Here is a 23,703-nt window from a genome sequence, read left to right on the forward strand (position 1 = left end):
CTTTTGCACACATGGAGTCTTGGACACTTGGTCCCATGCTTCCTCCTGGCAGGGATGACCTTGCCTGGTGCCACAGCTGCAGGGCTTCAGCCCCATGGGCAGCAATGCCCTCAGCCAGGGGCAAAGGTGCAAGCAACTGGAGCCATTCCTGTGGGAGACACGGGCAACATGGTCACAGAACACAAGAAAGATGGACTTCAAAGACAGCATATTTCAAGCTCACAGTGGTCCAGGCAAACTCACTCTCAACTTTAAAAGCCATTCAAAGGCCTCATGATGAGTGTTTGCTGCTTATGAGCCAGCAGTGTGCCCAGGTGGCCAAGAAGGCCAATGGCATCTTGGCTTGTATCAGAAACGGCGTGACCAGCAGGTCCAGGGAGGTTATCCTCCCTCTGTACTCGGCACTGGTGAGACCGCTCCTCGAATACTGTGTTCAGTTCTGGGCCCCTCACCACAAGAAGGATGTTGAGGCTCTGGAGAGAGTACAGAGAAGAGCAACTAAGCTGGTGAAAGGGCTGGAGAACAGGCCTTATGAGGAGCGGCTGAGAGAGCTGGGGTTGTTTAGCCTGGAGAAGAGGAGGCTGAGGGGTGACCTCATTGCTCTCTACAACTACCTGAAAGGACGTTGTAGAGAGGAGGGTGCTGGCCTCTTCTCCCAAGTGACAGGGGACAGGACAAGAGGGAATGGCCTCAAGCTCCGACAGGGGAGGTTTAGGCTAGACGTTAGGAAAAAATTCTTTACACAAAGGGTCATTGGGCACTGGAACAGGCTGCCCAGGGAGGTGGTTGAGTCACCTTCCCTGGAGGTGTTTAAGGCACGGGTGGACGAGGTGCTGAGGGATATGGTTTAGTGTTTGCTAGGAACGGTTGGACTCGGTGATCCGGTGGGTCTCTTCCAACCTGGTTATTCTGTGGTTATTCTGTGATTCTGTGATTCTGTGATTCAGGAACAGCTAAAGAAGAAACAAAGACCCTATGTAGGCACTGCTGGATTTAGGAAGAGGGGTTGTAGACAGATCTGAGATTGCCTGTGTCCTCTTTGTCTCTGTCTTCCCCAGCAAGGTCTCCCTGGCCTCTGTGACTCAGGGCAGGACTCTGCAGGAGATAACCAGGAGTGACTGGTAATCAAATCAGGGATCAATTGAGCAAACACAATCCTTCCCTGTCTATCGGACAGGAGAGGGAGCATCGCAGGGAACTGAGTGAGCAGGACAGTGTCACAGTGAGGCCACTCTCCATCATTTTCTAAAGGTCGTGGAGGGTGAGGATACTCCCTGACCGCTGGCACCACTCCCACATTGCGTTCGTTTTTACAAATGGCCAATGGATGAGCAGGAGAGCCAAAGGTAGTTGACCAGACAATTTCCACTCAAATTATATTTCTGGATATCTGAAAGAGAATGGGACTGGATTTCCCTTGGGCAGATAGTGTCTCATCATCCGTCTATTACCAAACTCCTCTATGACCTGAATTATTTTTGACCCAACTCTTTTATGAGCCAACACTTTCATAATCTGACTCTTCTAAGACCTCTCTATGACCCAATCCTTCCTTTTCCTGACTAAACCCTCAAACTTCTATGACTCAGCTCTTCCATGGCCCAAATATTTCATGACTCGTCTATTACCCAAATCTTGTATGGCCTAAGACTTCTGTGACACAACGCCTCAATGAACCTTTTATGACTGAATTATTCTATTACTCCTCTATGACCCGTCTCATCTATATCCTGACTCTTCTTTGACCCATCCCTTATATGACCTGACACTTCTGTGACCTTCTCTGACTCTTGTGTGATTTGACTTGCTATGACCCAAGTCTTCTATACGTCTTCTGCAACACAAATCATCTATGCCGTGACGCTTCTATGACCCGACTCTTCTAAATCCCAACCCCTCTATCACCCAGCTGTTCTATGAACCAAACCTACAATTAACTGACCCTTCTGTGATCTGACTCCTGTATGACCTGACTCTTACATGAGCCACAAGCTGCTTTTTTATGACTTCTGTGACCAAAAATTCCATGACCCTTCTGTGACCTAGTGCTTCTATGACCCGATACTTCAACGACACTCCTCTTCTAGAACCCTACTCTTCTTATGAGCCTTCTATGAACCATCTCTTCTATGAGCCAACTCTTCTACCACCCCACTCTTCCACGATTCCTCTATGATCCAACTCATCTAGACTCTAAGCCTTCTATAAGTCAAGTCTTCTATGACCCAATTCTTCTATCACCCTTCTGTGGTTTTCTATGACCTGACTCCTCTATGACCAGGATAATCTATGACCCAACCATTTTATGACCTGACACTTCTATGACCTGACTCATTGATGACCCTTCTGTGACCAAGCTCTTCTATTATCCAAATAAACTCTCATGTTTCTTTGACTCAGCTCTTCTAGTATGGGAAAATTCTGTGACCTGAGATTTCTACGAACCTTCTATGACTGAACTCTTCTATTATTCCTCTAAGGCCTGACACATCTATAAGTCAACCCTTCTGTGAATTGTCTCTTACATAATCAGGCCCTTCCATGACTCAAGCCTTCTATGACACAACACTTCATTCCATGACCTGACTGTTGTCTGACTGTTCTATGATGGGACTTTCTATGCCCTGACTCTATGACTCTTCTGTGACCTGACACTTCTATGAACCTTCTGTGACCTGATTCTTTTATCTTCTAAAGGTTCTATGAATCTTCTATGACCCAACCGTTCTCTGAACCAACCCTTTTGTGACCTTTCCATGATCAAATCCTCCTAAACCCCAAATACACTCACACTTCAATGACTCGACTCTTCCACGGCCCAAATATTCTATAAATCCAACTCTTCTATCACCTGACTATTCTCAAACAGTTTTCTGTTACAATTCTATGAACAAACCATTCTACGGTACTACCCTTTTTGACCCAACTCTGCCACAACTCCATGGAGCTGTCTGAGAGCCTCAGAATCTCAGGCCTTGGTTTGGAATTATATGGAATAACTGCTCCCAGTTTTATTCAGAAATGTGAGAATGTTCATGACACCAGTGTCATTGTAGCCAAAGCCAGATCTCCCTGACCAGGGCCTGGGGGTCAGGGCTTGGCCTTTCTGCTTCATCAGTCAAACACAGGCTTTTCTCAGCATCACAGCTCCCTGCACAGCGTCTTTGCCTTTCTGCAATCATGGCCTCCAATTATCGGCTCTAACGAGTCCCTGGGGACACTTTGTCTCTAACAATACTCACTGAAACCAATTAATATTCTCCATACTCTGAGTTCTGCTTTTGACTTCTTAAGAGCTTTGCTCCATCTCCTCTCAGAAGCTGAGGTCTCATTAAAACATAGGAAGACTTAACAAGCGCTTTCTCTGCCTGGAGATTTCTTCAGGTCTTCAAGCCTTACACAGCTCCTTGGAGTCATTTCCCAGTGTGGTTAAAGAGGAAGATTTTAAAGTGGACCTAGAAAAAATTGTTAAATTTTGAAGTATATATTTCTATTCTTTTCTTTCTTGGTGACCCCCTTCAGGTACTGGAAGGCCACTAGAAGTTATCCCTGATGCTTTCTCTTCTCCAGGCTAAGGAATTTTCAGAAGAAGGGTAAGATTTCTTTAAAAAAAATCTCTTTTGAAAGGGCATGGCCTTGGTGGAGGCCTCTTGTGAGTGAGGACAACCAAGCGTCCTGGTGCCTGGGTCCTTCTGCTCAGGGCATTCCTTGGCTAGCTAGGTCTCTGCCCATGATGTTCCACGGAAATGTTTTTTGACTTGTGGGCTGAGCTGAAAATACTTTAATGGGTGAAAGAACAAAGAAAATAACCACCATAATCCAAACTCCAAACCAATGCAAATGCCATCACTTGCCACCTCCCTCAAGCAGACTGACACCCCACCACTCTATCACCACCCATCACTGTGAACAATAAAAATCTCCACTTCTTTCTTGTCCTGGCATACTCGTTATCATGGAGCGTGGCATCTATGTTATGGGATCTCCCTCTGGTCTGCCGGGGTCAGCTCTCCTGGCTGTTTCCCCCTGACAGCTTCTTGCTTACCCCCTGATACTCACTGGGAGGGAGCAAAGCGAACAACTCTTGACGCTGTGCAAAGGAGACAATCGCTGCCCTCACTCTTCTGGCACCAGGACGATGACACAGGACCCAGTGAGTCTCACAGTTCAAAAGGAAAGTGGAGAAACTGGAGAGGCCCTGGAGAAGGTCTGGCAGGATGGAGTTTGGGGCCCCCAGCATGAGGGGTGAGGGCACACTTTGGCCTGCTGGGGAGGCTCGGGGCAACCTGCTATATGGGTCTCTACATCTTCTGTTCATGGAAAAACTTAAGGAACAAGAGAGCTCAAGTAGCCTCTATTCCAATGCCAGCTCCAATCAGGGCCAGCTCTGAGGTCAGACTAGGCTGCTTATTCCATGTCAATATCCGCAGAGAGAGTTTAGACATAAAAAATGCACCAAGGCCATGATAAGAAGGATTTTGTCATTTCATCGGCTCCATGGACACAGCTATTGGTCGGCCATGGCTCCTGTGACACCTGGGAACATCCACATTCTTGTGCAGAGGGGTGGGATCCTTCTGCCAGTCTCCTGGCCCATCTTCAGCCCATGAGGTGCTTTAGGCTGGAAGCAGAATTTCAACTCAAGGACATGGGTACTGTCTCTTTAGTTGCTCAAACAGGTAGAGGAATCTCAGGGCATCCAGGTTAAGAGCTCCATGAAAGGAAGAGAACAATTTTAAAAAAACGTTGACTTCATATCAATTTAGGAAATGGCTCTGCTCTCCCCTTTCCATCATCTGCACCCTGAAACCACACCTGCTTTTCCGCCTCGCCTCTAAAACCTGATCACCTGATGGAAAGAAAGGAAGAAGAATGGTCCTAGGCCCCTGTGAATCTCCTCGGGTCTGGAATTCTGATGGCTATGATATCGTTCCATTGTTCACCTCATAAAGAGCCAAGCTGGGCAGTGACTCTGCAAGTCTGACTCAACAAGGTCCATGGTCAGGCCAGGCTGTGTCTGTGTCTGCACACCTACAGTTCAGATTAACCTGGTGTTAAAATTCAGTCCTGTGTTCATTGTCTTCTGGCCCATGGACAGAGGGGTGGGTGGAGGCCCAGGAGATGCTGGTCAGGGCCATGACACTGCCCCATGTGTAGAGAGAAAGGAATGAACCACACAGACCCCTGACCACAAATATGGTGGGATCCCATGGAGAGGAAGCCAGGCTGGATCAGGGGAAAACTTTGAGGAAGAAGGAGCTGCAGAGATGTTCTTTTCTTACTGTTAACCCCCTCATCACCATCCTCCTTCTCCTCCTAGGACTTGAGTAGACAGAGGAATTGGAATCCATGGAGCTCTTTCAGTCTGGGAGAAAGTGGGAAGGGAATGAGCTTTAATATTTTATCCTTGTTGCTCCCAATCCAAACCTTTCTTAACTGGCAATAAATTAAAACGACCTTCGGCAAGTCCACACGTCTTTGCCAGTGACAGTCACTGGTCACTGAACCTCCTTTGCTTTCTCTTGACCTATGAGCTTTTCTGGTTCATTCTCTCCGTCTGTACCATTGGTTCTGGGCAGGAAGGGAGCAGCTGGAGGTGTCCGGCTGCTGGCCAAGGTTAACCCACCACAGGACACATCAGGGCTGCCGTGTCCAGTATGGGGCTCCCAGCACAAGGAAGACCCTGCCCAGCCTGGAGTGAGTCTTGCTGAGGACAGAAGGATGATTGGTCCTGGAGCACATCATGGGCAAGGAGCGGCTGGGAGAGATGGGGTCTGAGAGACCTTTCAGGATAAAACACAGAGCAAGGACCTGGGGCAGCTGGTGGATCCCAATCCATGGACTTTCTCAGTGTTTGATGAGAAAAGGCCATGAGCCCCTGATTTGTTTGGAGCTGTGTGAGAAAGAGCTTGTCTGAGAGACCAGCAGTGGCAAGAGCTGAGGGACTGGTGTGCAAGAAATGTCATTAGGAAATGTCTTCCCTTCTTATAAATAATTGTGGTGGAGTCGGTTTTCTACTGAGCAAAGAACAACAGAGATATCCATGCAGTAAAAGTCCCTGCAAAGGGTTGGGAGGTACAGCCAGATAGGGAAATAGCCTTTGTGTGGGATTCATCTGGGATGATTTCAGTGGGGCAGCTTCCCCAGGGTGCCGAGGGGACAATTGCTGGTGGTGCACAATCTATAATTGGGCCAAATGCCTTGATATCATTGTATATAAACTAGTATTAGTTTTATTACTAGTGCTTAGGTGTTCTAGTCCATGTTGGATGAGGCTCTAAGCACTCTGGTCCAGTGGAAAGTGTCCCTGCTTATGGAAAGGGGGTTGGAACTGGCTGATCTCTAGGGTCTCTTCCAACCCAAACCAATCCACGATTCTGTGTTGTGATTCTATGATTCTACAGCTACCACTAATACTAAAACAAGCCCTGGCACCAGCATGAGCATTAATGTAAGTTTTAATGATAGGAATAGTGTGAGGTTTTACTGTGTTTCTTAAATCCAACTTTTAATTTCATCTGTCAAGATTTCTTTTCCTTTCCTGATTAAAGTTGGAGAAGGAACCACTTCCTATTGTTTGCTGCCAGATCGAGGGGCTGAACTGGGACACCTTGTGCCCCCATCTCACACACAGGGGGCTCAGAGACAGACCCTCCCCATACTCACACAGCGGCTGCACAGCAGCAGTCACAGTGTCTCTGTTCTCCTGCTGCCACTCCCAGAGCTGGGGTTCATCACCATGCTCTGCATGCATCTGAGATGCTCCACACCATGAGGAATGGACACGGAGACCTTGGTCCAAGGAAGCACATCACAGAGCTGCACTCAGGCAGTTTCCGGGGGACGTTGTTCTCAAGGTGAGGTGACCATGAGGATCTCTCTGTCCCAGAGGCCCCAACAGCAACCCCATGGACATCATCCCTGTCCCAGAGGTGCCCATTGCCTGTCCCTGCCTGTGATCACAGCACAGCCACAATGCTGAAGAGTGACCAAGCTCAGAGCACTCAGACCTTCCAGCAGCACAAGGGCTCAGAAGATCATGGAGGCGCCAAGAGAGCAGCTCTAGACAGACCCAGTGCTGGTTCTCCCTGGCAGTACCGTTGTGCTGGGTTTCTTTTCCCCACCACTTCTGGAGGTGACCTAGCAGCTCCACATAAAGTCCTGGAGGAAGGATTATGGACAAACGAGTGACTGCAGGGGCCTTTCTTTTCTTTAAACACGAACAGAGCACTGGTCCCTGATTGCACTGCCTCTGAGTCACACAAGACAAGAAGATACTGACACAGCAGTGGGAGGAACAATGACATTTCTCTGTGGACAACTTTATTAAAACCAAGAAAAATAAATCCCAAATGAATCTAAATAAGCTACCAAAGAAAGACTGGTTGGCAGTGCATTACATTGCAGGGGAAACAGAGATCAAGGTGGGCAGCTTATTGGTGATTGAAAAGAGTCAGACATAAGTTTCCAGACTGCATCCTTGAGCTGCTGGTTCCTCAAGCCGTAGATGAGAGGGTTCAGTGCTGGAGGAACCACTGAGTATAGAACTGCCAGCACCGGATCCAGGGATGGGGAGGAGGAAGACTGGGGTTTCAGGTATGCAAAAAAGCCAGTATTGATAATCAGGGAGACCACGGCCAGGTGAGGGAGGCAGGTGTAGAAGGCTTTGTGCCTTCCCTGCTCAGAGGGCATCCTCAGCACAGCCCTGAAGATCTGCACATAGGACACCACAATGAAAACAAAACTGCCAAAAAATAAACATGAACCAAACACAAGAAGCCAAAGCTCCCTGAGGTAGGAGTGTGAGCAGGAGAGCTTGAGGATCTGTGGGATTTCACAGAAGAACTGGTCCACAGCATTGCCCTGGCAGAGGGCCAGGGAAAATATATTGGCTGTGTGCAGCAGAGCAGTGAGAAACCCAGCGCCCCAGGCAGCTGCTGCCATGTGGACACAAGCTCTGGTGCCCAGGAGGGTCCCATAGTGCAGGGGTTTGCAGATGGCAACATAGCGGTCATAGGACATGACAGTCAGAAGAAAATACTCTGCTGAAATGAAAAAGAGAAACATAAAGACCTGAGCTACACATCCTGCATAGCAGATGGCTCTGGTGTCCCAGAGGGAATTGGCCATCGATTTAGGGACAGTGGTGGAGATGGATCCTAGATCAAGGAGGGAGAGGTTTAAGAGGAAGAAGTACATGGGGGTGTGGAGGTGGTGGTCACAGGCGATGGCGATGATGATGAGGCCGTTTCCCAGGAGGGCAGCCAGGTAGATGCCCAGGAAGATCCAGAATTGAAAGAGCTGCAGCTCCCGTGTGTCTGTGAATGCTAGGAGGAAGACCTTTGTGATGGAGCTGCTGTTGGACATCTGCTACTTCTGAGTGTGGGACACTGTTAGAAGGGTAAGGACAGTGACAAGTTAGGGGAGACTTCCCAGAACAAAACCCAAGCCATTTCCCATTCCCACTCTATCTGCTCCACACACCCTGACCCTTCTCTCACAGCCCTTCCTTCAGGTCCCTGCCTAGAGCCCTGCTCGGTGCCAACTGAATGAGCCAGCGGAGCAGGATCTCTGCCCGCTGACTGCGAGGAGTCAGCCCTGCTCCGCAGCAGGGGGTCATGGGGACGGTGGGGACAGGGGACAGTGCTGGGGTTCAGCTTTGTCCTGGGGAACTGCTCCTTTTACAGAAGGGTTTGTCAGCATCTGCACTGCCAGGGATGAGGAACTGAGATGGGAGAAGGCAGGGTGAGAAGTCTGGGTTTTTACAGCTCCTTCTGCCACCCTGGGCAGTGTTCCTGCCTGTCTGAAATCGTCAGCATCCCTGCTGCACTAAGGGAGATCAGAGGAAGTCCTGTGAGGTGAGAGCATTACCTGTGGCTCCGTGCAGAGGGAGGGGAGCTGCTATGACCCTCGCTCTTGTTCCCAGCTGCCCTGGGCTTGCACCTTTCTGGGATAGAGGGGGACCACACTCCTGTGTTATCCTGAAAAAGCACCAGGACCTTCTGAGAGCAGAGGGATCCACCTCACAGAATTCAATGTCTCCCCATTTCTAAAAGTCTCAACCTGCACTTTAAGCCCACAAGACACACGGCTCATTTCACAAATCCAACACTATTTTCTCTCTCATAACATCTCTGCGCCTCTCCGTGGGGCTTTAAGGTAACACAGGAGGTAACCTCTCCCTCCCAGATCTTTTCAGGTTTTACTTTCCCTTCATTCCCTGATCCTATTCCTGCTGCCTGGAGATTTTTCTCATTGAGCTGTTTCCCTGTCCCATGCATTTTCCCTGCTCACAGACCCCATCCCAGCCTCCAGGAATTTCCCTACACAAACCTGCTTGTTTACAGAGCTCTGCCTGGGTGCAGGTTCCTGCTTGGAGATTCCAAAGGGCAGAACAACCCGGTGGGTCCAGCAGAGCTGATCCCGGTGCTGTCTACAGGCAGAGGAGTGGCTCAAGGTGCTTTAGGAGGCTCCTGTCAGACCCCTTGGTCACTCAGAGTTACAGCTCAGGAGTCTCAGTGATTTGTTCAAGAATGAGAGCTTCTTCCTTCCTTTCTCTCCCCAAATTCCCCGAAAGTAGAAAACCACAAAGCTCCTTATCTTTAGTGTAATGACTTCCTTGTTCTTCTACTTGGAAAGTACATTCAGAATGACCCTGGGGTGATTTGGAGCTCTGAGCAATACTGTTCCATGCAGCAACGTCTGGACAGCAAAAAAACCCTCTCCATCCAGGAGGTGCTTCTTGAACCCACAGCTTCTCCCTGCAGCACAGCAGGGATCTCCACAGACAGGCTGAGTGCTGACTCCAGGAGGTGGCAGAGTCTCTCTTGCAGCACACAAACCCTGATGGTGCAGGGACCCTGCTCTCAAGGATAGCCTGGGGCTCCCCTGGCTGCACCCCTGGCTTCACAGCCCTTCCAAACTGCCTCACAAGAGCCCCTCCTCACAGATCCCATGAGCTGGGGTTGTGCCAGCTTTAGGAGAGCCTGACAGGAACTACACCTGCATTGCCCTGCACCCAGACTCACCATGTCCAGGACTGCAAAGACTCCTCCTCCAGCCAGCTCTCAATCGTCCGTTCACTGTTGACCACCTTTAAGCTCTTTCTGCCTTGCTCCTCTCTCGGAGAAAACTGGGAATGGCCCTCAGCACTGCTGGGCTTTGCAGAGTTACTGGGCAGAGCATGAGCTCCCTCAGTCCCAGGAGCCCAGCCCAGCTCAGCAGCAGAGGAGCAGCCCAGGGCATTTTAATGAACCCTCTGGTGGGTTGGATGCTGAGTCCGTAAACCTCAGCCCTTAGAGGAAGTGGAACAAACCTCTCAAGGAGTCAAAGTCAGATTCAGACTCCGAAGTTTCTTGTTAATGGGTCCCACTGAGGGCACGGCTGAGAAAGCATCTCCAGGACCCAGTTAGAGCAGAAAATTGGAGGCAGCGATGACAGGCTGGGAAAAGCAAGGTAAAGGTGTCTCTGATGCTGAGTCAGCCTGGATGTGTTTCATGAATCCAAAGGGCCAAGCCCTGACCTCGTTAAACAAATGGCCAGTTCTGACCCCCAGCCCCCAGGAAGGGAGGTCTTGTCTCTCACCCATTCCTCAAGGCTCGTCCTGGGACAGTGAATGGGATGTGGAGATGGGCAATGCCAAGGGCAGGACTATGGTACAATACCACCCAGGCTCCTAAGTATGGACAAGGAGGCAATGAGGCCCCAGGGCTGGAAGGATTTGTCATCTCCTCGTAGGAATCAGTGTCAGAGACAACAACCATCACCAAAAGGCTACTCTGTTAGGGAGATTTCATATTTTCCAGACACCTCTGTCCTCTCTACCACCAACTGTCCCACGGTGTTTTATCACCCGTGCCTCTTGCCCTGCAGGCTGCAGCCATCTCCCCAGCTGCCTCACCTTGCTGTCACCTTCCTTTGCTGTTATCTCTCTGTCTTCTCTGGCTCTTCCCTGAGACTCAAAGCCCTGGGCAGGTCCAGGTTCCTTCGGGGTGACATGTGGCAACACAGCACTGCCCTTGGACTGATATTTCTTTCCTCTCATGTCCAGCTTGGACCTCCCTAGCTACACTTTGTGGCACTACTTCTTTCTCATGCCTTTTTCCACTACAAAGACAAGTTCCACCACCCTCAGAACTGCCCTTCAATCACTCTCAGGCAGCTCCTACAGTGTCTGCAGTCTCCACATCACTAAGCCCAGAACCCACTGGCCATGTTCTTGAGGCCTCCAAACCCCATCTTGGGAGATCTCTGGGTACCCTCCAAGATATTTGCAGTTAACTCATAGCAGTCATAGGCCAAGAAATATAGAGTGAGACTTTACCAAGGCAGAATTGGCAGAACAAGGGACAATGGCTTTAAACGGGAAGAGGGGAGATTTAGATTGTATCCAAGGAAAAAAATAGGTTAAGATGGGGATGGCAAGACACTGGTACAGGTTGCCTAGAGAAGTTGTGAATGCACCAAATCTGGAAGTGTCCAAGATCAGGAACTTTGAGCAACCTGAATGATGTCTGCATCCATAGCAGCGATGTTGGAATTGCGTGATCTTTTAGGTCCCTTCCCACCCAAACCATCCTATGATACCTTGATTCTAATCTCCCCAACCCCTTCTCCACAGGCCTGCAAAGACCTGTAGAAATCACGTAGGTGTTTTAATCTGACCTGGTTCCCAACAGTCCCATAAAAAGAAAGCATTGCTTTTTCTAGGACATAAATTGGCATGTTTTCAGAGAAAGAATTCAAAACCCAGAAGGTGAAATATTAATTCAGAGAAAGTTTCAATGTCTCTGTGCGAGGGATTCACCAAGTGGGTCAGCGGGAGCTTCCCAGGATGATGTTGCCAACTGAGGATGGGGTTTCTGCCTCTGGGTCTGGGACTTATGATGGGAAACCAGGAAGCACATTTGGAGAATGTGCAAGAGCTGCCAGGGGATGTCCAGGAAAGGACCAAAGGCAGGGAAGGGGTGGGATAAAAGTGGTTTATGGAGGAACAAGTATGAGAAAACAGAGAGAAAAGGGGACAAAAGAGCTGGTCATCAGTAAACAGGGGGCTGCTCAGGAGACCTGGAACCTGACTGGATGAATCCCATGGGATAACAGCCCTGCAGAGAAAAGGAGTGCATAGAGCAGTTTGAAGGTCAAAGATAGACTCTTCCAGCTCCTCATGGTCCAGCTTTATTTGCAGCTGAACGCAAGCAGTTGTGGGTCCCAATTCCCTTCCTGCCCAGGGAAAGGGAAATTAGAGAAGAGGACTTGTGAGTTATAAACTGAAACTAAAACATCTTTAATGAAACAACAATAATAATTAGGAATACCTTTTTAATAAGGAGATGGTAAATATATACAAATACGTAATTGCTCCACCTTGGTGACTCCGTCACCACTGATGCTTCAAAGCAGGCATGGAGGGAAGGTCCCAGGCTGGACTCAGCAGCAGGAGAGAGCTGGACTTAGGAACAGGATTCAGGAGTGCATGGATCCGGGATCAGAGCATGTGGTGTAACAGACTGGCTGGGCCAGTCATATCAGTCAAAATCAGACTTTGGGCCTTAAAAATGAGGCTCTTAAAATGTCTGTTTAGATACAACTAAAAGACAGTTTGGATCCTCAAAATGTGACTGTAGGTTCTAAATTTCTATTGGTCCTCAAAAACAAGTTGGAACCCTGGAACTGAGGATTTTATCCCAAAACGTGAGACTTTGGGCACTACAGGAATGGGTGCAGTGCTACCAATGAGTCTTTTGACCCTGCAAGAGAGGAGAACCTCTTGATTCCTCTGTGGCCACATGAAAAGAAGCTCTGGTCCTGACTGCAGGGCTTTGGGTGCCCCAGCGGAGGTTTCAAGGTGTAAAAGAGAGGTTAGGACCCTTTATATTAGAGGCTGGAGCCTGGAGCTTTAAAAGGAGGGTTTGGGTCCTACAAATGGTGCTTTGAAACTGAAACTGAGTCCTTGAGCCCTGACTTCAGGTTTTGTGCCCTGAAATGATGATGTGGTAGCAAACAAGAAGGTTTTGCACCCTGAAAATGGGACTTGAGAGGTTCAAAATGAGGATTTGAGTCCTCGCAATTGTAGACTGGATTCTAATATGAGGCTTTGTTCCATGAAAAAGGGGCTTTGGGGCTAAAATTGACCTTTTGAATCCTTTTAAGTGCTTTTGTCTCAAAAAACTCAGTCTGTGGACATAGAAATTCAGACTTTGTTCCTCAAAAATAATGCTCTGGGCCTTAAAATGAGTCCTTGAAGCTCAAAAGAGGGGCTTGGAGCTCACAAAGGAGGGTCAGTACACTATAGCAAGGCTTTTGGCCCCAAAAGGGAGGTGTCCCCCATACACCCGCAGTGTTCCCAGTCAACAGCTCAGCCCCAGGTAAGGGCTTGGGGGGAACTGTGGATCTGAGGGGCAGGGGGGGAGAGCGAGGGGCTGGGATGGGGGTTCTGCACCAAAATGGGGGATTCTGGCCCCAAAATAGGGCCGGGAGCACTGACAGGAGGTGCTGGGGCCACAAAGGACTCTGTCCCTTCAGTCACACAAGCACAGAACCATGAAGGCTGAAAAGCCTCTGGGCTCCCCCAGCCCCAGCCCAGCCCCATGCACAGAATGTTCCGTGTTGTGTCATAGAAGGCTTGAGTCATGGAAGGGCCTGGTCATGTAAGAGGTGGGTCTCAGAAGAGTTGAGTTATAGATGTGTCAGGTCATAGAGGAATAACAGAAGATTTCAGTCATAGAAGGTTCCTAAAAGGGTCGCGTGATGGAAGTCTCAGATCATAGAATTTTCAGGTAATAGCAGTATTGAGTAATAGAAGCATGAGAGTTTATTTGGATAATAGAAGGGTTTGGTCATTGAAGGGTCAGGTTATAAAATGGTTGGGTCATAGATTATTTAATGCAGAGAGGAATAAGTTCATGGAAGGATCAGAGAAGAATTGGGTCATAGATGGCTTGATTGGTAGAAGGCTCAGCCTCTAGATAAGTCAGATCATGGAGAAGTCACAGAAGAATGGGGTGGTAGAAGAGTTGATTCATAGAAGAGATGGGTCATAGAAGGCTCATAGAGGAGCAGTGTTGTACAAGAGGTGTGTCATTGAAGTGTCAGGTCATAGAAGCACTAGGTCGTAGATTGGTGATAGAACTGTTGGGTCATAGAAGTCATAAAAACACAGGTGGCAGCTCATTTAAGAGTCAGGTGATAAGGGAGTCAGGTCATAGAAGGGTCAATTAATAGTAAGTTTGGTTCATAGAACAGTTGGGTCATCAACGGGTTGGGTTTTAGAAGAGTCGGATCATAGAAGCGTCAGGGCATAGATGATTTGTGTCACAGAAGAATCAGAGAAGACTTGGGTCATAGAAAGACAAATCACAGAAGATTCAGAGGATAGTCAAGTCATAGAAGGGTATAGAGGGCTCATGTCACAGAAGGGTCTGATCATATAAGAGCAGGTCAAAGAAGAGTCGGGTTATAGATGAGTGGTATCATGGAGGAGTAATAGAATAGTTCAGTCATAAAAGGCTCTTAGAGGTGTTGGGTCACAGAAGTCTCAGGCGATAAAAGATTTGGGTCATAAGAAGGGTCATAAAAGATTTGGGTCATGGAAGAGTTGAGTCATAGAAGCATGAGAATATAGTCAGGAAAAGGAAGGAACAGGTCATAGAAATTCTTATATAAGTCAGGTCATTGAAGTGTTGGGTCATAGAAGAGTTGGGTGAACAACTATTCAGATCATAGAGGAGTTGGGTCATAGAAGGATGGTGAGACACAATCTGCCCAAGGGAAATCCAGTCCACTTCTCTTTCAGACATCCAGAAATAGAATTGAAGAGGAAAACATCTCGGCAAAAGCCTTTAGACCCCTGCTCATCTGTTGGCTATTTCTAAAAAGGACATGTAATGTGGGGATGATGGCAGTGATCAGGGAGTTCCCCCCATCTCTGTAACCTTCTGAAAATGATGGAGAGTGGCCTCATGTGACATCATCCTCCTCACTCAACTCCCTGGGATGCTGCCCCTCCTGTCCCACAGACTGGGAAGGATTGTGTTTGCTCAAGTGATCCCTGACTTGATCCCCAGTCACCAGTGGTTGATCTCCTCCAGAGTCCTGCCCTGAGTCACAGGGGCCTGGGAGACCTTGCTGGGGAAGACAGAGGCAAAGAGGACACAATTTCAGATCTGTCTACACCTGCTCTTCCTAAATTCAGCACTGCCCACACAGTGCCCTTTACTGTTCCTGGAAAAGCAAACCCTCATTATGAGGCTCCTGAATGGCCTTTCGAGTTGAGGGGGAGTTTTTGTCTGAACTCTCGCTCACCTTGGAGGATGCTGTTGTTGAAGCCCATCTGTCCTGAGCTCCGTGACCATGTCCCAGCTCTGCCTCCTACAGGAACAGCTCCAGATCCTCCTGCCTGTGGCCCTGGTTGAGGGCATTGTTTCCCATTGGGGCTGAAGCCCTGCAGCTGTGACACCAGGCAAGCTCATGCCTGCCATCAGGAAAACTGGGACCTAGTTTCAAAGACCTCATGTGTGCAAAGGCTTTGCTGAGAGCAGAGACATGGCTGGGAGAGAATGGACCTGGGTGTCTTTCCAGCCACAGGTCTTAAGACCCAGGATGAAATGACTAAATTCATTCAGTGGAACAGATCCCCCTCCCCAGCCTGGACAAATGAGCTAATTCCCTGTTACCTTTCTGCTGTCCTGTCTAATGATGGGACAAAAATATTGATTCTCATGCCCAGGTACTTTTTAACAGGAGCAATGACACTGCAAGAAATAAGTTTCTCTTCCCAGATGAGGGAGGGAACATCAGGGATGGCTTCAGCCTGTTTCTCAGCAGGTTCCCCTGCAGCCCCAGGGACACCTCGAGGGAGCCCAGAGGGGGCAGAGAAAGTGCTGCCTTGGGCTGCTCCTCTGCTGCTGAGCTGGGCTGGGCTACTGGCAGGGAGGGAGCTCATAATGAGACAGAAGTTGAGAAAAGAGCCAGGTCCGTCCAGGAGCAGCTCCTCTGCAAAGCCCAGCAGGGCTGAGGGCACTGCCTGCAGGCAGCGAGGGGAGAAGAGGGAGACAGAGAGGGGAAAGGCAGGGTGGGGCAGGAGGAGAAAGAAGGCTTCGTCTGCAGAAAAACCTTCACAGCCCTTCTCCAGGTGAGTCTCTGGGTGCAGGACAATGCAGTTGCGGTTCCTGGAGGGATCTCCTAAAGCTGGCGCTTTGGGATCTGTCAGGAGGGCTCTTGCAGTTTCTCTGGTTGAGAGAAAAAACGGTGTCAGCGCTGCTCCACATCACCTCATGATATTTCTAAGAGGACATTTCAAGGGGAAGATCAGGGCGGAGATTACATTAAAGATAAAGAGCTTCCCTGAGTCTGTGTTTTCTGTTTCTTGCAATTGGTGTATTTCAGAGGAGAAATGGACAAGGGTCTCTCATGCTTGAACAAATCACTGAGACTCCTGTGTCTCTGAGTAGTCAGTAGATCTGATAGGAGCCTCCTAAAGTGTCTGCAGCTGCTCCTCTGCCCATGGACAGCACCAGCACCACCTCTGCTGGACCCATCAGGCTTAGCCTCTCCTGTCCTTTTCTCCTTATAGAAAAGAAGCTGTTTCAAGCTTTACCTGACAAACAGGCAGGTTTGTGTAGGTCCAGCGGGATGCAAAGAACGTCACATGGGGTCTGTGAGCACTGACAGGGAGAAAAGATAGGACAGGGAAACACCTCCCAGAAGGAAAATCTCCAGGCTGAAGGAAGAGGTTCATGGAATTAGAGGAAATTAAAACCAGAGATGTTGGACGGAGAATTCCAAAAGCTCTATGTGATCCCCTGCAGGGCTGACCCTTCGTCTGAGCAAGCCTCCTGCCTCCTCTCCTACCCAGCAAAGCCTTTGCCCTCAGGGCTCTGGGCTCCAAGGCTGAGACCCCTCCTCTGCAGCCACAGCTCCAATGCCCTCCCCAGAGCCCGGGGGCTGAGAGCAACTGCCCTGTAAGGTTGGTGTCTGGGAGGGGGTGAGCACAGCTGGGGAAGGGGAATGCTGTCTGCGTGACCGGCTGCCTCTGCCCTGGCCTCTCGCAGCCAGACTCTCACTCTTTTTCTCCCTACTTCTCCCCTTGTCTCTCTTCTTGCTGTTGTTCTCTCATTCTCGCTGCCTGGCTCTTTGGGGATGAGAGTTGCAGCTGCAGAGTCACCCACTGCCCTGGTGGCTCCATTCCTGCAGTTGTGTCCATAGGAACCTGTGTCCCAGCTTTGCTCTGAGCTGTGAGGCTGAGGGCAATGCAGTCAGTGGGGCTGGGGAAGGAGCTGAATCTCCAGTAATCAAATGTCACCTTGAGGACACTTGGCGTTCTCCGTAGGTGTCCTTCCAAGCTGTGAGTTTCCCTCCAGGATGTAAACATGACTTGTCACATCTTGGTGTAACCTGTAAGCTCCATGGAGAAGCAAGGAGACACTTCAGCCAAGGAAATGCTCTTGGGTTTGTGAAATGAGCTGTGTGTGTCCTGGGCTGAAAGTGAGTGCTGAAACCTTAGGAAAGGGTGTCATACTAAGTCGTGTGAGGTGGATCCCTCTGCTCCCAGCAGGGCCTGGTGGCTTTTCAGGGTAACATGGGAGTGTGATCCTCCTCCGCCTCAGAAAGGTGCAAGCCTAGGGCAACTCGGAAGCAGAGTGAGGGAAAGAGCAGCTCCCCTCCCTCTTCACTGGGCCACAGGCAATGCTCTCGCCTTGTCAGAATTGCTTTGTTGACCCTGGATGCAATAGAATTACTGAGGTTTTCTATCATCCATGACAATCTCCAGCCAGGATTGGAGAGCGCTGTAAATAAATCTCTCCCTCTCAAACATGTTGGAGCTTGTGGTTTCTTATCACAGGGTGTGCAAATGCTGAGAATCCCTCTTACATTAGGAGCAGTTTTAACAACACTCCCATGACGCCCCTGCTGCACAGAAGGTCTGACTCCTTCAGCCCCCAGGAAGAGATCCTGTTCCTTCTGGCACATTCAGCCAGCACCAAGTAAGGCTGTAGGCAGGGAGCTGAATGATGATCCCCTTGGAAAGGAAAAGCAATGGAGAGTGTGCATTGTGAGAAATGGCTTTAATGTTCCTCAGAGACATCACACCTAACTTGTGACTGTCTTTTTCTTCATGATTGGTGCTTCAAATCCAGAGGCAGCAGATGTCCAACAGCAGCTACATCACCCAGTTCCTCCTCCTGGCATTCGCAGACACACGGGAGCTGCAGCTCATGCACTTCTGGCTCTTCCTGGGCATCTACCTGGCTGCCCTCCTGGGAAACGGCCTCATCATCACCACCATCACCTGCAACCACCACCTCCACACCCCCATGTACTTCTTCCTCCTCAACCTCTCCATCCTCGACCTGGGATCCATCTCTACCACTGTCCCCAAATCCATGAAAAATTCCCTTTGGGATACAAGGGCCATCTCCTACACAGGTTGTGTTGCCCAAGTCTTCTTTGTGGTTTTCTTATTTGGTGCAGAATATTCTCTTCTGACTGTCATGTCCTACGACCGCTACATTGCCATCTGCAAACCCCTGCACTATGGGACCCTCCTGAGCAGCAGACCTTGTGTCCACATGGCAGCAGCTGCCTGGGGCGCTGGGTTTCTCAATGCTCTGCTGCACACGGCCAACACATTTTCCCTGCCCCTCTGCCAGGGCAATGCTGTGGAACAGTTCTTCTGTGAAATCCCACAGATCCTCAAGCTCTCCTGCTCACACTCCCACCTTGGAGAATCTGGGTATCTTGGCGTTAGTGCTGCTTTAGCTTTTGGCTGTTTTGTTTTCATTGTGGTGTCTTATGTGCATATCTTCAGGGCTGTGCTGAGGATCCCCTCGGAGCAGGGTCGGCACAAAGCCTTCTCCACCTGTCTCCCTCACCTGGCCGTGGTCTCCCTGTTTGTCAGCACTGCCATGTTTGCTAACCTCAAATCTCCCTCCATCTCCTTCCCAATCCTGGATCTGGTGGTATCGCTTTTGTACTCAGTGGTACCTCCAACATTGAACCCCCTCATCTACAGTTTGAGGAACCAGCAGCTCAAGGATGCAGCATCTAAACTCATGGCTGGATTTTTTAAGCATCACTGATCTGCCCATCTTCTTCTGACTCACTCACAGTGACAAGCACTGCAGAAACATCCCATGGTGGCAATTGTGCTTTGCTTTTTAGGTTTTCTTCACTATGATAATGTTGTCTGAATAGAAATGTCATTATTCTGGTCACTCCTGTGTCAGTATCTCTCTGTCTCGTGTGACCTTGAGACACTGTAAACAAGGAACAATGCTCTCTGTGTGCTTAAAGAAAATAAAGTGCCCTGCAGCTACTTGTTTGTCCATGATCCTTCCTCCAAGGATTTGGAGCCTTAGGGATACCTTCACAAGTATAAGAGAAAAGAATTCCAGCTCAGCAGCATTAACAGGGAGCACCAGCGCTTGGTCTTTCTAGAGCTGCTCTCTTGGCACCTCCATGATCTCCTTCCCAGCCCTTGTGCTAGTGGAAGGTGTGAGTGCTCTGAGCTTGGTCACACTTCAGCCATGTGGCTGTCTTGTGATCACAGGCAGGGACAGGCAACGGGCAACTCTGTGACAGGGATGATGTCCATGGGTTTGCCGTGGGGGCCTCTGGGACAGAGAGATCCTCAGGGTCACCTCACCTTGAGAACAACGTCCCCCGGAAACTGCCTGGGTGCAGCACTGGGATGTGCTTCCTTGGACCAAGGTCTCTGTGTCTATTTCTCATGGTGTGGAGCACCTCAGATGAGTACAGAGCATGGTGACCAACCCTAGTTCTGGGAGTGGCAGCAGGAGAACAGAGACACTGTGACTGCTGCTGTGCAGCCACTGTGTGAGCACAGAGAGTCTCTGAGCCCCCTGGGTGTGAGATGGGGGCACAAGGTGTCCCAATTCAGCCTCTCTGATTTGGCAGCCATCAATGGGAAGGAGTCTCTTCCCCTCCTTAATCGGGAAGGGGAATCTAGAAAGGAAAGGGTGTCCTGAAGTTTGAAATAAAAAGATGGATTAAATAGAAACAATAAAACTTCACAATACTCCTAACAGTAACACTTACACTAACTCTCATGCTGGTGCCAGGGCTAGTTTTAGTACTAGTGGTAGTGGCAGAATCATAGAATCACAACACAGAAGCATGAAATGGTTTGGATTGTAAGGGATCTTAGAGATCATACAGTTCCAACCCCGTCTGCATGCGCAAGGACACCTCCCACTGGCTCAGGGTGCTTACAGCCTCATCCAAACTGGCCTTGAACTTCTCAGTACTAAAACTAAAATTAATACTAATTTAAATATACTGATATCAAGTCATTTGGCCCCATTATAGATCGTGCACTACCAGCAATTGTCCCCTGGACACCCTGGGGAAGCTGAGCCGGGTACATCATCCCAGATCAGTCCCACAAACCGACCATTTCCATGTCTGGCTGTACCTCCCAACTCTGATGAGGGACTTTTACTTCATGGACACCTCTGCCATCCTTTGCTCAGTGACAAAATTTTAAAGCCTATTACCCTCACACTTTGTCCCAGACTCAGATGACTCCAATACTCCCAACTCTTCTGCCCACCCCAACCCCAGGAGGAGCACCGAGGATGGAGAAGAACGAGTTAACAGTCAGTGAAGAACATCTCTACTGCTCCTTCCTCCTCACACTTCTCCCTGCTCCAGCCTGGTTCTTCTCCATGGGATCCCACCATATTAACAATTAAGCCTCTGTGTGGTTCATTCCTCTCTCTACCCATGGGGCAGTGGCACATCTCAGAGAGCATCCATGGGCCTTCATGGCCCTGACCAGCATCTCCTGGGGCCTCCACCCACCCCTCTGTCCATGGGCAGGGAGACACTGAAGCCAGGACTGAGTTACAGCTCCAGTTTGATCTGTGCTGTATGTGTGCGGGTCTCCAGACACAGACACAGCCTGGGCTGCCCATGGGCCTTGTTGAGTCAGACTTGCAGAGTCACTTCCCTGTTTGGTTCTCTCTGGGGTGTGCAATGGAATCAAACCATGGGTCTCCAAGTTCCAGACCCCAGTGGATTCACACAGGCCTTGGGCATTTCTGCTGCCATCCTTCCCATCACTTGGTCAGGTTTGGGGAAGAGAGAAAGGGAAAGCAGGTGAGGTTTAAGAGTGCCAGTGACTGAAAGGGAGTGCAGAGCCATCAAATGTGAAATGATCTAAAGGCAATGCCTCCCCAGCAGGCCAAAGTGTGCCCTCACCCCTCATGCTGTGGGCCCTAACTCCATCCTGCCAGGCCTCCTCCAGATCCTCTCCAGTTTCTCCACTTTCCTTTTGAAACATGAGACTCACTGGGTCCTGTGGCATCATCCTGCTTCCAGAAGAGTGAAGGCAGCGATTGTCTCCTTTGCCCAGCATCAAGAGTTGCTCCCTCTACTCCTCCCAGTGAGTGGCTGGGGGTGGGCGAGAACTTGTCAGGGGGTCACAGCCAGGAGAGCTGACTCCGGCTGACCAGAGGGAGATCCCGTAACATAGATGCTACCCGCAGTGATAAAAAGTATGCCAGGAGAAGAAAGAAGTGGAGATTTGTTTCATTCAAGGTGATGGATGGTGATAGACTGGAGGGGTGTCAGTCTGCTAGAGGGAGGTGGCAAGTGATGGTATTTGCATTGGGTTTAGTTTGGGTTTATGTTGTTTCTTTATCTTTTTCCTTTCATCTATTAGACTATTTTTAGCTCAGCCTGCAAGTCAAAAAACATTTCCATGGAGCAGCATGTGCAGAGACCTTGCCAGCTGAGGAGTGCCCTGAGGAGTTTACCTGGGCCCCAGGATGCCTGCTTGTCGTCATTCCCAAAAATCCTCCACCAATCCCATGCCTTTTCAAAAGGGATTTTCTAAAGGAACATTCATCTTCTCCTGGAACTTCCTCAGCCTGCAGGAGACAATGCTTCAGGAAGACCTTATAGCAGCCTTCCAGTACCTGAATGGAGTCACCAAGAAAGCTGAGGAGGGACTTCTTACAACCACATGGAATGACAGGACAGTGAGAAAAGTTTTAAAGCGCTGACGGGAGGATTTAGATTAGACATTAAGAAGACACTCTTCACAAAAAAAGGTGGTGATGCAGTGGCCCAGGTTGCCCAGGGAAGCTGTGGATGCCCCCTCCCCTGGAGGTGTTCAAGGCCAGCTTGGATGGGGCCTTAAGCAGCCTGATCCAGTGGGAGGTGTCCCTGTCCATGGCAAGGGGGTTGGAACTGGATGGGCTTTAATGTCCCTTCCAACCCAAACCATTCTCTAATGCTGAAAAGTCTTGAAATATAAACTTTAAACTAAAACATATTTTTCTTAGGTGCATTTTAAAATCTTCCTCTTTAACCACACTGGGAAACGACTCCAAGGAGCTGTGCAACCCTTGAAAACCTTAAGAAAACAACAGGAAGAGAAATTGCTCGTTAAGTCTTTCTGTAATTTAATTAGACCCAGGGTGGATTTGCTAATGAGTCCTTGAATGACCACTGCTGAGAGAAGATTGAGGAAACATCTCAAGAAGTCAAAAGTAAAGCTCAAAATTCCTTGAAGTCTTAACTGGTCTCAGTGGGGATTGTTAGTGACAAAGCCTCCCCAGGGACTTGTTAGAGCCCAGAATTAGAGGCCATGAGTGCAGGAATGCAAAGGCGCTGTGCAGGCAGCTGTGATGCTGAGAAAAGCCTGGGTATTCTTGGTGAAGTAGGAAGGCCAAGCCCTGACCCCCAGACCCTGGGCAGCAGATCTGGCTTTGGCTACAATGACACTTGTGCCATGAACACTTTGACATTGCCAAATCAGAATCACAGCAGTTATTCCATTTAATCCCAAATACAGGCCTGTAGGGTTATGGGAGATTCCAAGACTCTCACGCAGCTTCCTGCAGTTATAGAAGACTTGGGTCCTAGATGGGCAGGGTCATAAAAGGGTATAGTCATAGAAGAGAAACAGAAATCTTGGGTATGTGAAGGGTCAGCTGAGAGAAGAGTTGATTCATAGAGGAGTAACTAAGCAGTGCAGTCATAGAAGGGTTATAGAAGTTTTGGATCATAGAATTTTCATTGCAGAACTGGACCACAGATGATTGAGTTCATAGAATATTCAGGCCATAGAAGAGTTGAGTCATAGAAGTGTGAGTTTGTTTGGGTTTTTGAAGGGTTTATTCATAGAAGGGTCACAGAACGGTTGATTCAGAGAAGGGTTGGGTCATAGAAGAGTCCTAGAACAGTCAGATAATGGAAGAATCTGTTCACAGACGGTTCATGAAAGACTCAGGTCATGGAAAGTCACATCATAGAACAGTCAGACAAGAGTCAGGTCATGGAATGAAGTGTTGTGTCATAGAAGGCTTTACTCATGGAAAGGTCTGGTCATGTAAGAGGTGGGTCTCAGAACAGTTGAATTATAGATGTGTCAGGTGATAGAGGAATAACAGAAGATTTCAGTCACAGAAGGTTCATAAAAGGGTCTGGTGATGGACGTCTCAGATCATAGAATTTTCAGGAAATAGCAGTATTGAGTAATAGAAGCATGAGAGTTTATTTGGATAATAGAAGGGTTTGGTCACTGAAGGGACATTAAAGAGTCAGGTCATAGAAGGGTCAGGTCATAAAATGGTTGGGTCATAGATTATTTAATGCAGAGAGGAATAAGTTCATAGAAGGATCAGAGAAGAATTGGGTCCTAGATGGCTTGATTGGTAGAAGGCTCAGCCTCTA

General features: G+C 49.0%; 3 protein-coding genes across 3 annotated transcripts in view; 1 reads left to right on the plus strand and 2 right to left on the minus strand.

Moving 5' to 3' along the window:
• LOC138732498 (antigen WC1.1-like) overlaps positions 1-23,703 on the minus strand; it is a 236,620-nt gene that overhangs the window by 42,974 nt on the left and 169,943 nt on the right. The window lies entirely within an intron of this gene.
• On the minus strand, positions 173-8,367 carry LOC138732467 (olfactory receptor 14A16-like). The gene is made up of 2 exons (XM_069879078.1): positions 7,460-8,367; positions 173-218 (listed from the first exon to the last, which is right to left on the minus strand). The coding sequence occupies exons 1-2, from the start codon at positions 8,365-8,367 to the stop codon at positions 173-175; spliced, it is 954 nt and encodes a 317-aa protein (XP_069735179.1).
• LOC138732468 (olfactory receptor 14A16-like) lies at positions 18,147-19,079 on the plus strand. Its single transcript, XM_069879079.1, has one exon. It carries the CDS (start codon positions 18,147-18,149, stop codon positions 19,077-19,079), a length of 933 nt encoding a protein of 310 aa, XP_069735180.1.

This window comes from Phaenicophaeus curvirostris, chromosome 33 (assembly GCF_032191515.1).
Source record: "Phaenicophaeus curvirostris isolate KB17595 chromosome 33, BPBGC_Pcur_1.0, whole genome shotgun sequence".
Lineage (NCBI taxonomy): Eukaryota > Metazoa > Chordata > Aves > Cuculiformes > Cuculidae > Phaenicophaeus > Phaenicophaeus curvirostris.